The 14,765-nt window shown below is 39.6% G+C and overlaps 1 protein-coding gene across 2 annotated transcripts in view; it reads right to left on the bottom strand.

Moving 5' to 3' along the window:
* SLAIN1 (SLAIN motif family member 1) overlaps positions 1–14,765 on the bottom strand; it is a 49,821-nt gene that overhangs the window by 19,013 nt on the left and 16,043 nt on the right. For both annotated transcript variants that reach the window (XM_062636943.1, XM_062636942.1), the window contains exons 3-4: positions 2,803–2,952; positions 754–903 (exon numbers count right to left, since the gene is read on the bottom strand). In XM_062636943.1, coding sequence (XP_062492927.1) covers positions 754–903; positions 2,803–2,952 — 300 coding nt within the window. The remainder of the gene's footprint in view (positions 1–753; positions 904–2,802; positions 2,953–14,765) is intronic.

The raw sequence follows: 14,765 nt of genomic DNA, 5'->3' as shown, positions 1-14,765 counted from the left end.
TATTTAATCACTTATTACTTGGCCTTTTCCTTCAGTCATCTCTGAATTTCTCTTGTTTTTCACCTCATCATGTCCTCTCCTTGATGTCTTACTTGGCATTCATAGGAAGTGAGAAAGATACTGCACTTACTGTCTGAGTGACTTCTAAGTCAAATGCCCTTTATTTATGAATAAAGACATTTTCCAAAAATTACTATCAAGCCAAACTAAAATCTATGTCAAACAAGCTTCTGGGCTCAGATGTGTGCATAGTAACTAGTCTTAAACTGAAATGCTAAATTTAAATGCCCCAATTCAGGATTTAAAGGGGAATTAATTTTAAAATTCATCTGACGTGAAAAGCAAAGTAGAGGAAAAGAAATCCATGAGAGCTGCTTATTATTACCTTTCTCATAAAAAGTATGTGTGAGAAAAATGTTTTAGCATCTTCCCTTCCCAGAAATAAAATTATTTTAATTAACGTGGTAAGACATTATAAATCTTTTAAATCTAAATGTACTCAACAGATATGGAGCTACACCAGTTGGGATTCCATAAAACATAAGCATCAAGCACTGGAAGATCCAGTACTATTAACCTGAACCCAACAATGTGCATACCTTGTCTACGCAGGTGAAGAGTTTTTCCACCTACCACTCAAGAGGCAAAACCATTTAAGAAAGATACACCCGACTGAGACCAGGCTGGAGCAGTTTTCACTGTTATGGGAAATCTTCTTCAAACTGTTTTGGAAAATTAACAAAAGGCACCTACTCTCCTCCTGTAGACGAGCCATGATCTGAACATCGGTGAGGTCCTGCAGCTTGTATCCCATGGAGATGGAATCATCCTCCAGCTCTGAGGTGCTCAGCTCACTGTCTATTGATGACTGTGGGCTCAAAGGCGAACTCCTAGAAAGGTAACCTATGTAAGAAAGCATAACCTTCAGTTTGTGACTGCATCTGTCCATCTTTCATTTGCTACTATCTGCCCTTTATGTTACACTACCTTAAAATACTTTCTGCATAGCAGATAAAAACTTTCAGAAGTGTAGTGCAATCCACTAAATTAGCAAAAGTGTTTTGATTCTTGTGAGACATAGTAAGTGTAGTAATGGATCATGAATTCCTCTGCTTTTTTCCAAAATACCACCACATAGCCCAGCAATTAATAATTTACTCAGTACAGTTCTGACTGATCTCAGATTACTTGGCATAGTCTAAACACATCTGCATTTGAATACTTCTTACGGGACTCTGGCTCTCCCTACTTTGTTCTGAAAAGCAAGTGTGTGTCATACTCAGTAATCAGATTCCATTTCAGAGTCATTTAACTAAGTTTTGCAGGCTGGGTTGTTTGTTTGTTGGTTTTGTTTTTTTTAATTCATTAAAATAATCAGATAAATCAATGTCAACAATTAAAACTAAACATTATGCAGCACCAGAGAAAGCATTGCCTCCTTCAGAGAGCTACCTTTCAGAGAGGGGTCTGGATTCTTCTTGCAGTTAGTTGCATGAGCTACTTGCTGTCCAACTTTAAAGACAAATTCTTCCAATAAAACGGTAAGTTGCTTTCTAATAACCTCTGGACCACCAAAGGGCCACAGCTGCCTGCAAGGCAAGAACCACTGTGGCTACGGCTTATCAGCTGTCCTCATAACACAGATGTGTTTGCATCCTCTAGCACTGCTGAAAGCAGCCACGTAAAATTCATCCTACATTCAGCTGTTCTCTAATAGTATCTCCAACAGAAAAGAAGATGCTGGGGATTACTTTGTTTTGGAAGGACTGCAAGGAGTAAACGTGTTTGCTTTTCTTAAATTTGCAAGTTACAATGGTCCTCCAGGCTTAGCAGAGGTAGTAACAGCTGTGCCTATTTGGTGCAGCAGTGGGAAGCTAGAGAAGATACCTGAGGGTATCTCAAATAGCATGAGATGCCTTCATTTAGGTACTAAACTACATCCCATTGAATAGGGGAGTTCAGACATCTTACTCACACATACACCTACACCAGGCATTCAGTCTGGAGCTGTATCTCACCCACAGTGCCCATATCCCTTAAAACAGGTCTTTCTGCACTGATTTCACACATTGAAAAGAACAGTGGGCACAGATCAGTGTGACACTGAAGCTAACGTCCTTAGACCATGACTGCTCCTTGCAGCAATAAAATTTTAATGCCTCTTGCCAAGATTATTTTCTCCGCTGCCACTACAGTTTAGTGACAGATGCAAACCGACTCCTGATATTTGTAGAGAAGAAAGAAAAATGCAACTCTTTGCAATTTACAGCCCACAGAAAGTTTACATTTTTCCTACATGCCTATGTCCCATGAAAATCAGTGGTGAACATAAAATAATCTTGGATTTTATTATTTAAAGAATACCAGTTTGAAAACAGCCATGATTCTGTTGCCCGTTTTTATTGTAGGGAAATGCTCCCTGCTACTTCATTACACAGTTGCACAAATGTTTCTGTAGACAGAAGGAAGGGGCACAGTGGGGCAGAAATGAGCAGTAAAGGGCAGGCAAAGCTGGAGACTGTTTAACCTGACACTGTCACAACTATACTCTCAGATAAATCATTACTGAGAAATAGGCTCTGTTTAGCAGCACCACTTTCCTATGACATGCTGCATAACACAGAGGATAACCTACACTACTAGTTAATTGCCACATTTTAGGTTTTTTTTAAAACATCTCCCTCTGAGGTGAGAGTCTATATACAATCATCGGAACAGTCCATTGCTGCTACATGCCAGGAAGATTAGATTAAATCAAGTAATTTTGTAAGCACCATAAGGCAATAAAAAGATAAGCATTACCTGTTCGTTCAGGTGTTAGTATTGCTTTACTGGAGGTTTTAGAGAAGCTGGGACTGTTAAAGCCATTGGTATATGGGGTGAGTCTTGCAACGGGACTATAGGGAAAAGCCAAGGAGACAGGTGTAGAGAAGAGGTTCCGCCATCGGCTAGCTGTTACAGATATGAGGCAGGAGGGGGGGGGAAAAAAAAAGATGTTCCATTATGAAGAGAATAGTGCTGTCAGAGAGAGAAAAATCATCTCATGTTAATCTGTTCATTAGACATTTTTTACTTACAGTAAAAGGAAAATAATGGTCACAGTTCAGCATCAAAATAAAGGATCAGCACAGTCTTCTACATTTAAGTGTGCTCCGAAAGTTTTCTAGCAAATGTCTTTTTTGCTATTTTCTATGTATACACCATTTTGGTGTATATTCATCACATATGTCACTGGGTGCAAACACACAAAGTAACAGGGGAAGTAAAAGCCACTACAGTTAACAAACACATATTAAATTGGCAGTGCTCTTCAAGGAATTCTTCATGGCAATCAACCATCACACAATTGAATTAGCAGTTAAATTATCAGTTATGGGAGTTCAGAGACAGAGCAGTAAAAGACACTTAACCATCAAGTGCTAAAAACAACTCTAATTCCACAGCCAGGTTTAAGTTACCCTATTTTCTCTCTTTTCACAGCATTGATTCCTGATTGCGTAAGCACAAAGTCTGTTGTTTCTTTTTACTCTCCACTCTTTGGGTTTTGGTTTTTGGTTTCTTTTTTGAGGATTAACCACATAGTAGAACAGGGCACCTCTTTTCCTACATACCGCTTACAATAAACTTGCAAGAAATCTGGTCTGCTCAGTAACATCACAAAGAGCTCAGAGCAGGCAAAAAAAGCTAAAGGCTTATTTAATTTACATTTTCTTAGCTCATCCAGTAAAATATGAATACAACCGCCCTTTGGTTTGCTTATTTTGTAATATGCATTCAAAAGGCAAAATAAACAATATCTACATGCTCTTCAGAAATTAAATGAAGTGGGTTTAATTAGAAGGAAAAGGCAAAATTTTAAAAATGAATTTTCAGAGAACCCAAATAGGTACAAGCAAAGTTTGTACAGATGAAAAACAAGCTATAATATCACATAGTTACTTGTGATTGTAACATCTGTCAGGACAAAATAAATTCTAACAGTGACACAGGGAGGGAGCTAGGAACATAGCTCTACCTAACTTAGAAATCAATGGCATAACCTCTATCCTTACCAGGTTTTTGTGGTGTCAGATGCTGCTAACTGGTTTTCAAACCTAGAAGGGCCTCAAAGCCCCCAGAAGCTATTCTCCATCACATGCTTAGTTAATACCACAAATCTGCCATGTTATTTGGACCTGTTGATCCAGTCATTTTAAACACAAGATACCCAAATAGCATTCAGGCCCTCTCTATTTTAAAACCTCACTGTCACCAAATGATTTAGCAGGACATATGAACTATTCCTTCTTGCTAACATCAGCACCAAGTGGCCACAGAAAATCAGGGAAGTGAATCTCGTTGGCAGTCTGTCAATCACATCCTTGCAACATTTTGGAGTAATCAGTTCAAAATATGCTACTTCCACCTTTCCCTTTTGCTTTGACCCACTCAGAGCTACTCCAGGAGTTTTAAGGAAGAAACAGCCTTTCCTATCCTTCCCACTAGTGCTGCTAAGCTCAGACTGAAGGCAGCTACCTGATTCCAGCACTGGCACAAAGCAGTTTGCCAGGGAAGAGAAGTACCTGCAAGGCTCAGTCTCTGCGGGAAGAAGCTAAACTTACACATTAGTAAGATATAAAAATTCAAATTGTGATCTTTGCTGTCCTCTCATCAAAGAATAATTGCAACTTCCTCATTTTTGATGATTCTAGTTTCTTCAAGCTTAAAGAAACCTCAAGGTCTGAGACCTTAACTAGGAGCAGCATCAGCACCACTTCTAGGAAACTGCTTGATGCCAAGCAACACAACACAGACTTCCTGGCAGTGTTATTTGTCCTTTACATCCACTAGCATGATCGGTTCAGAAGTCAGGCACACAGGTGTTCCAGGACAAAAAGGACAGCACATGCAGATGAACGCCACTCTATAAGCTAGTAACTAACACAAATTGCTGGGAATGAGATTAATTTACAAGGAGTTAAAAACTGCAAATTGATTTGAGGCATTCCCTGAAAGAAATCCGTGCAATAGAGTAGATCTCAATATCATATTCACAGTTAATGTTTGTCATTTCCACTAGAAACCATCGGTAAGGAGCAAGCGCTGACAGGTCCTTGTGATTTTATTTTTCTGCCTAACACAAGATCCTGTTTTGTAGCAGCCTGATCATCTGCCAAGCCAATTAGCTGCCAGCATGTTCTCACCCCAGATGTGGTCAACCGCACAGCACAAATAAACATCATTCATTACCCTCTACAATAACCACTGTGCACTGGCCCACTACGTACAAAGCAACAGCTACCGCGACTATGAAAGCAAGAGCCCGCATGAAGAATGTAATTAGTATTTATGGCAAAGCAGATTTCAAACTCCTCTTTCAAACTGTATGTGTTTTCAAGACGGACAAAGAAGCCAAGAAACTCTAGACCAATCTCTCTATATAATGAACCAATGTAAAATATCCCCAATTCTGGAACTTTCACCACTGTGCCTAAAATGAAACTTCATAGCGTTCAAGCATCAGCAAAGTAATGATACTTTTCTGGCATACAATTAGTTCCATTGTTCAGGATCAAATATAGAAGGGAGTTTTCACTAGTTTTCCAATGGAAATATCAAAGTACAATTAAGACATTTTTATAATTTCCCTGGAGATATCAAAAATGCTAAAATAGATAAATACCTCACATTGAGAAATATCAGCAACTACATAAACATCACCATACTGACTCCTGTGAATAATCAGCATTTGGTAAGAACTGATGGAAAATCTCACATGAAAGTTTGAACAAGTAAACATCTACAGAATTGCATGGCTGAAAAGGAATGAAGCACCCTGCAAAACCACAGGATGCTGTAACACATCTAAAGCAATTCCTTTACTAAAAGCAATTTCTCATTTAAATTATATAAGGTACATATTGCTAAACATATATAGAAGAATGCTTTTGAAAGTGAAGAAAAAAATTGCTATTCAAGTTAATGGCAATATTAACAAACTGGGACATGAGGTAAAAATCAGCATAGACTCTCATTATGTTGTTTTAGTTTTGCGGGGTTACACTGATATAAACAGGGACAAATCAAGTACAGGTTCTCTACTTGATGAGCCAGATACACCCCATCCCTGTAAGTGTTCAAGGCCAAGCTGAATAGAGCTTTGAGCAACGTTGTCTAGTAGAAAGTGTCCCAGCCGATGGTAGATGGGTTGGAACTAGATCCTTTCCAACCCAAACCATTCTGTGACTCTGTAATTCTATTACTTAACAGTATCAGTGTAGACTGTGCAAGAGGACTTCTTTCAAGAGTTAGTAAGTAAGGGTCTCCAAAATACAACTTAGTGTACATCCTTAAATAAACAGATGGACAAGCACAGAGGCTTTGTGAAAAAAATGTAACTGTCTCAGCATTCATTTTCCTTCTGCATGCACACCTCTCTCCACATGCATGGGTCCAAAAGCAAATTTTCTAAGCAGATATAGTAGTCAAACTTGGCTTTCCAGCTTCCCTTTTCTGAGAAACTGGCCAAATGTTATGTTGAAGTATTAAGCTCCAGGCATGACCTAGGACCCAAATGTCTGCTCCCTCCCCAGTTCTCATACTCAGCAAGTGCTATTTTATATAAACTGCCAATTTGATGCATTTTCATTCCATTCGGTGGATTCCTAACCAGAATTCATGAGCATATAAGCTCTTACATTTCAGATACACTTTTCTGAGCAGAAGACTCATTCTCATGTATTACTATATAAGGTAACCTGGAACAAAATATAAGGCCCCAGATTCTTCAGCCAAACTATTACCATTTCATTTATTAAGGAGTCTGTTTACCTCATTTAATTTTAGGAGCTTTCCAAAACAAGGAATGCTTACCAAAGGGCACTGTGAATGCAGAGACTTACATAGGAAGACTGCACAAATTCACAGAAGAGGAATCCACCAAAGGTTAATAAATCACATCTAAAACAGAGTTAACACCTGGTTCAGTCAGTCTCTGAACTGGAAATACAACCAGGAGAGTGTTAGGGCAGGCATGTATGTATGCTCTATCCCCATATTCTCACTCCCTTCCAATATCTATTTACGGCAATTTTGGATGCTCAAACCTGTGTCACAGACGCAATGAAGACGCTTTAATGTATAAACATTGATGGTTGACCTCGTCACCACAAGACACAATATACTCTAAGAGAAAGGATGGGAAAGAATTGATCTCACCTCCACTTGAAAAGGTCATGACCCGTGCCCATTTGTCTGCACTGCCTACAAAGGCAGCACAGTGTGAGTGGCTCCGATACAGATCTCTGCATATATTCAAACAAAACTCACTCTGACAGTATTCATTACAGAGAACAATAAACAGAGCTTAAAAACACATCTCAGAGACTGCATTCAGTTTTCCCTTTTCCTAAGCAACTGAAAAAGGCAACTCTATTGCAGCGCTAGAGCACTGCAATGCTTGCATGCATCCTATTGAAACAGCTGTAGATACCCAATTAAAGTGGCTGAACACCTTTTTTGGCAGCAGCTCCAGTTGAAAGGGGAACCTCGCTACCTTCCTACGGGCTAATGCTTTACCCCAGTCCTCCCCATGCCATCTTCTCGGCTGCACTGGTACAATGTCCCAAGTACCAATGTCCTTGACAGACTTCATGCTCAATTAGATCAATTTTTCAATCTGTATTAAAAAGATGTTTTTGTTAATTTATTAAAAAAAAAAAACAAACAAAAAACCAAACAATGAGTTCTTCAATGCCCTTTGCCAGCAAGATGGAGTCAAGTTGTACCAGAGCATTTAAGGAGAGATGGAGAAGCAGAAAATAGAAGCAGGAAGGCGAGGCTGCTGAAGCCCACTTTGCCTCCAAAAGAAACAAGAGCAGCCTCCACAATGTGTGTAAGTGCAGGTGAGATTAACTCAATGTCTGACACCAACTGCTTGCTTACACATACAATGCAGAGAAAACACATTGCATTTTAACAATTATCAACAAAAAGGGAACAAAATAATAATGACCTTACAATATCATTCAAAGGGTAAAAGTCTATCACTATGATGTGCAGACAGTGCACATCAAGCAAAAGAAAAATCTTCCTCCAACCCTTGCTGTGCCAACTGGATAGACCTCCTCTCTCTGCTGATTCTGGCTGTAAATTATCAGATCTCTAGTTAGGCTCACACAGCATGTAGTGACTGAAACAAGCTAGGAAGCCATCATCTATTCATCACAAGTAGATCTGAATGGGCAGCAGTTCCTGGAAGCACAAATGAAGTTAGAACAGGACATATGTCCCTGACAAAGCAAGTTACATTCCTGTGTAAAGGGATGAAAGGAAGACGACCACAGTGATGAGGCACTGGAACAGGTTGCTCAGAGAGTTGTGGATGCTCCATCCCTGGCAGTGTTCCAGGCCAGGTTGGATGGGGCTTTGAGCAACCTGGTCCAGTGGAAGGTGCCCTGACAATGGGTTTTGAAGGAGATGGTCTTTAAGGTCCCTCCAAAACCAAACCATCTATGATCTTATTCCAAATGTAGCAGATCCACAAGAGACTGAGGTTGGTTTATAACATACAGCAGAGCAGAGTGTCCAAGAGCCCTGCATAAGCTCTGAGGAGACTGGTGCATCTACCTAAAGAAAGGTAGGACTGTGACAAGAAACTAATGCCTCTTCCACTATCAGCATACCTTCGCTAGCAGCACCAAACCTGGTGGGCGTAACTAATCTGTTCTCAAATAGTTCATATAACCTTGCAGAAAGCTCCATGCCATACTTATGAGTGGTGGCTTCACTCTTCTAATGTGAAACAGGTGTCTTGACACAGACATTGCTGTTGCGGTCTACATCATGGCAAAGAATTACATTTAAGCAGAGTTGTGTCAGAAGTCATGATACATATACCACTTAAAACATTGTTTGAGCATCATGATCGGGGTGAATCACATTTTACTCACTGCCTGTAATCCAAAGGGAAAACATTTGGCTTGGCACACTTTGTGAAATAGTTTACATTTTCCTTCATAAAACATAATTCTATCATTGCTTACACACACTGTAACACTGGGAGAGACGCTCATACTCTCTGATGTCATCATAAGCAAAATCTGAATGCTCATGCTCATTGCATTAAGCGCTGTGAAACTCATCCCAACCTTATTTGCCTTCATGAATTCATTACCTTTGGTAACTGCTTTGTCTGTATTTCACTGACTGTGATACAGCAAAATCCTAGAGAGTACTGTAGAAAGCACATTCTGCAATCACTCAGCACTGGTTTAAATTCTGTTTGCCACAACACAAATAGTAAAACCAACTGAGTATGACATTCTCTCTAGTTCTGAAGCAGTTAAGGGAATGTCTGCCAACAAGCAGCAGCAAGGAGTATGAAGCTGCAGGACTCACCTCCACAGCCTCCATAATTCAACACTTGCAGCAGAGATACTTGCCTAGGATGCAGCTCTCACACAGTAAAGTGTTGCTGACCAGCAGCTCGACAGCTACTGCGCCGGATTACTAACAGTTCTGTGGTATTATCAAACCAGGAAGACCTAAATCTGTGTTGTCTGAATTAACACTGTCATATTGTCATCACCTCTCAAAGAGGTGCCTTTAACTGCAATGGGATGTGTAGGGTTGGTTGTATGCTTTGTATTTTACTGTTGACCCTGTGCAAAGCTTATATACAGCTGTAGAGTGCTGACCAGAATATACACAGTTAATATTTCCTATTTCTGTATAAAATGTGCTCTTACAATACTAATTTTAGGGTCTGCTGTAAAGAAATAAAGTTTAAAGTCTAAATCCAGGCCCATAATCTAATCAAGATATTCAACAAAAATGCTAATTAAAGTTCCTTAACCAAGGGAGAAGGCAGAAAGTTCTTCCACTTTGAGACAGAGAGTAGTTATCAGAGTTGCTATTTTGAAAGACTGTGCAAACCACTTTACAGGAAGGATCTGGGGAGCCCTTCTTGGGCATGTCCCCTGGGGTGTACTGAGCCTTCTAACTCACCACTCTCATTAGCAGAGATTTGGGAATCAATGGAGTGAGAAACCTAGTTTCATATATAAGGTTAATAATGCACGCTGAGGTGGGGGGGTTGCTTCTAATATGGGCCCATGATCATGATCTATGCACTTCAGTGAGCACTTAATCCTAAAAAGCATCTGGTGGTAAAACTGACTTAGAGAAATCTGGCCCTGTACTTCTTCAGACATGGTTATCCATTATTCAGGAGCAGGCTTTCAAGCTACTAATCCATCTGGTGCACGTACTGGGTATGGGACTCTTGTTACAGGTCCTCCTCTTCCCCAGCCACACAGCTCTGTCCCCTGGGGCTTCCCTTAGATGTGGAATTTGCCTCAGCATCCAAGGGAAGGAGAAGCAGTTTCATGTCCCCTATTCCTAAAGGGGCTTCCTTTACTTTTGTACAAGACATGCAGGTGCAGTGACATTTTTGAGACTCAGTAAAAGCTAGTAATTTCATTTTTGGACATTTCTGTCAGATTACTCCTGAACTAACACTTATGATAATTACCTGTTCAAACCTAAACAGGAGAAGTTTGGGTTAGATATAAGGAAGAAGTTCTCCACTGGAATGAGCTGGCCAAGGAAGTTGTGAATGCTCCATCCCTGGCAGCGTTCAAGGCCAGGGTGGACAGAGTCTCAGGTGACGTGGTCTAGTGTGAGGTGCCCCTGCCCATGGCAGGGGGGTTGGAAAGAGATGATCTTAAGGTCCTTTCCAACCCTAACTATTCTATGATACTTTCTTGGGCATCTGTCTTGCAGCTCAAGGATACCTATTTCCCCATAGCAGTACACTTGCCACATCCACTTAATATTTCAAAATACTTAAAAGATCAAATAGCCTGTTAGTGCAGGGGTATTTTGCCAATACAATATAGTATGCTGTGTAAATGACTCTTAATACCACTACAGAAAGTTGATCTTTATGTCAACACCCGACAACCATTCCCAAAGCAGGTAATGGATCCACATCTTTTCACACTCTTGATGAACAAAACTACTTTGCATTCAGGTCTCCAGCACAGACCTGATCTTCCCAACACTCGAACAACAGAAAGAATACCATGTATAGCTCTACTGTGTGTCAGAACCACTGCATGGTGTCTAGGCAGGCTTTGCAAAGTCCTCCTCAAGCAAAATCTCTGACTATGGGGAATCGAGCTTCAGAGTTTTAAACAGTTTGTATTCATTGCTGTCAGCCAGGTCAAGAGCATGAACTCATCCTATTTTCAGTCATGTGGGAACCAATGAATACTGAATCTCATCTTACCATATTTCTAACCTTAAATATAAAGCAGAAGACTCCTCTCAAAGTTATCTGACATTCACTCCAAAAAGCTTACAATTAGTAGGCTAAATACCTTAAGGAACTAACATAAGGTCAATGCACAAACAACAAGAAGGACTTCTAGAGATTTTAGTAGGTTTTGGATCAACATGGTCCTTTTCCTATTGTGTTTCTACTACTACATTTTTTCCATTATTTCTATCTTGTACATGAGATGTAATTACAGAAGAACATTTTTTTAAAAAAACTATTTATTTAGTTACCTTCCCTCCTACCATAAGGTTAGAGACATTTCACTTAATTCTTGTCTTGGATTAATTTTACAGTGATGGAAGGTCTGGCTTTCAACAGAATTTCAGTTTACCATACACTTCACTAGTAAGTGAAGGCTGGAAATTAATTTTGCTTGATGACTAAAAATTATTACAGAAGCTATTGTATGGAAACCAATCTGAATTCCAGCTACACAGGAGGGGAGAGATGGAGGAAGAACATTTTGAAAAATGCAGCATGTCCTCTGTCTTTACTAAACTCTGTGGTCTGTATTCACCTCAACTACTTTTCAGTGTTCAAATTTGACCTCCAGTCCTACCTAAACAGCTATACTCCTCTCTGTCCTTCCCTGTCACTGGAGGAAGAAATATCTCATGCTCCACAGATGTCTCTATTTTTCAATTAGTCCCCAGTTTCAACCCTGAAGTTTAAGATTGTTTAAAAAAGCTAGTATAAATCTTATTTGAATGCACTTCTAGCACATTTAACACAGAGAAACAGACACATATGGTAGCTAGAGAAGATATAACCTGAGAGTTGAAATAGAGGAGTATTGGGTTATTCATTCAAGCTGGATCCAAGCGACAGCTATACTGATATATATTATTACTATATTATCCATGCAGCACTGCACTGCAGTGTGTGGATGGATGTACTAGAGCTAGGCTGTTTGGCATGCCTCTGCACAGTGTAGACAGGTTGTATGCACTGACAAGATTAACTCTTAGTGTCTGCTTATGTTCTGATAACACAACAAGGATGGTTGAGGTAATCTGTGCGCCTGTATATGCTCTGTATACAAGCATACCCTTCAAGGCTACTAAGAACATGAAAACCTTGTACCTTATCAGCAAGCTGCCATCGACATAGCAAAAAAACTACAGGTTTTGTGTATTTTTTAACTTCAGTCTGAGAAGGAAGCCTGTTTTTAAAACCAGTTAACCTAATAGAGCTTTTTTGTGCAGAACTAAATCTCCCTAATATCTTGCAACTGTACATTAGATGTCTCCAGTTCAATCAGCCCAAAGCAATTCTAAAACCCCAGTGTTAATAGTGCACCCACTCTTGGAAATGCTGTTTTCATCCCTTAGAGAACAACAGCTGCTTTGTGATCTCTTGAGTCTTTGTGTCTTTGTACTGGTACATCTAAGATCATCAGTGCCATCATATTTATCTTCCTGTGCATTCAGTACAGGAGCTGAGTCATCGCAGTCACAGCAGTCACAAAGAGCTCTGCTGGACAGGCTCCCTTTCTGCAGCTTTGGTCTCAGGAGTTGAATAAAAGAAGTCAGTAGTAAAAGTGCCATTCAAGAAAAAAAAAAAAAACAACAGCAAACACCACCACAATAAAATAAAATTGTATCAACTAAAACTCTTGACAAATATGTAATAGGGCAAACACTGAACTGCAGTGTAAATAAATTCATTCAAAACTAAAACCCATGTTGAAAGGATTATTTTAGAGAACAAAACAGTTTGCCTTTTTTTTTTTAATGCAGATTTCGAGACAGGCTTAGCTGCCATTCACAAAATGGAGTTAGAGGAATGGCGCCTTTGCCCTTTCACCCTGTGAGTCCACGCTTAGGGGACTTCTCCAAGATAAGGAACAAGGCTACTTATCCCTTCTCTGCTTTATACAGAACAGGTATCAGTTCAACTCCCCCTGCAGATCACAGATTAGATACTACACCATGTGCTCTCATGATCTTCTGCTGAAGACAGCCTGTTCATTTAGACTATCCACTGAACTAGAGGTAAAACAAACCAAAAAAGACTGTTATGTAGTGTTAGTGCACTCCTTCAGAGAAGGTAGATAGGATTTTGCCCCAGTTAATAAGACAGAACTTCATTGCCATATGCCACAAAGGATGTACAGCAGTTCTCCTAGGTGGACATGTACTATACTGCTAATCAGATATGCTAGCAACAATTTGAATCAAAGATGTAAATTTTTGTTTAGAGGAACAGTTGTCTGGAGAAAAACAGAGCTAATTACATTCCTTACATTCAATTTTTTTGGTAGTATATGTAATTCTTTTTCTCATTCTTAAGTAACCATCTGCAAGCGAGATAAGGGATCTATTCTGTAAATAACAGACTCATAGAAGGACAATTTCCCATCCTCCTCCAAACAGTATAGGGTCATAATTACATACCAGGTGTAATTCAAATATGTGTCTCTGTTGGGATATAAATCTCTTGAGCATTTATCATAGCACAAAAAGGATAAAATAATTCAAATATTAATGCTAAACTGCACTTTTTTTCTAACCTTACTGGTTAGTTCTGAATTTCCCCTGCATCCAAGAAGCACCCATAAACAGATTATCTACTTGCCATCTTTATTGACAGGTTAAACCTCTGAAAGGAGGCTTTTGAAGAGGGCTTCTCTGTCTACAGTTTCTCACTCTGACACCCTGCTCCAAGATACCACACTCCCTTTTTTTTGCAAAAGTATACCTGCTGCCCATACTGAATCTGACTGGAAAAACTACAAGTTAGGCTTAAATCAGGGTCAAAAGCAGCACTTACCCTCAAGGACCCCTGTGGAATCTGGATAAATATAGCAGGTGTTACAGTTATGTGCTTACTATGAGAATGTGTTAACACTATCATCCAAAGCAGAGAAATACTACAAAACCCTTAAAAAAAAAAAAAACAAAAAAACCCCGACACTATAAAATAGGGTTTTCATACTTCTGAAACACCAAATAAGGAAAAAATAAACACAACACAAAAGTTTAGGATTAAGAAAAGTACTGATAGAATTTTATGTGACTGTCAACTATAATAAAGTATTCAGAATACATACCGTTGTGTAGAACTAGGGTTCAACACCAACCCAGGGTAAAATGAAGAAATACTAACCAAACAGTTACTTCTAGAAGAATGGATGAAATGACATAGATTCAATGAATCATAGAATAGTTTGGGTTGGAAGGGACCCCCAAAGCTCATCTAGTCCAATCCCAACGAGCAGGGACATCTTCATCTAGATCAGGTTGCCCAGAACCACATACAGCCCAGTCTTATCTCCAGGGATGGTGCATCCACCACCTCTCTGGGCAACCTGTGCCAGAATTTTACCATCCCCACTGTAAAGAATTTCTTCCTCGCACCCAGCCTGAATCCCCCCTCTTTTAAAACCATCACCCCTTGTCCTGTCACAACAGGCCCTGATAAAAAGTCTCTCCCCATCTTT

The sequence above is a fragment of the Pezoporus occidentalis genome, unplaced genomic scaffold (assembly GCF_034315485.1).
Source record: "Pezoporus occidentalis ecotype Australia unplaced genomic scaffold, CSIRO_AGI_Poc_V1 ctg5, whole genome shotgun sequence".
NCBI lineage: Eukaryota > Metazoa > Chordata > Aves > Psittaciformes > Psittacidae > Pezoporus > Pezoporus occidentalis.
The sequence above is the reverse complement of the archived record's forward strand: the minus strand, read 5'-3'. Positions and strand labels throughout refer to the sequence as shown.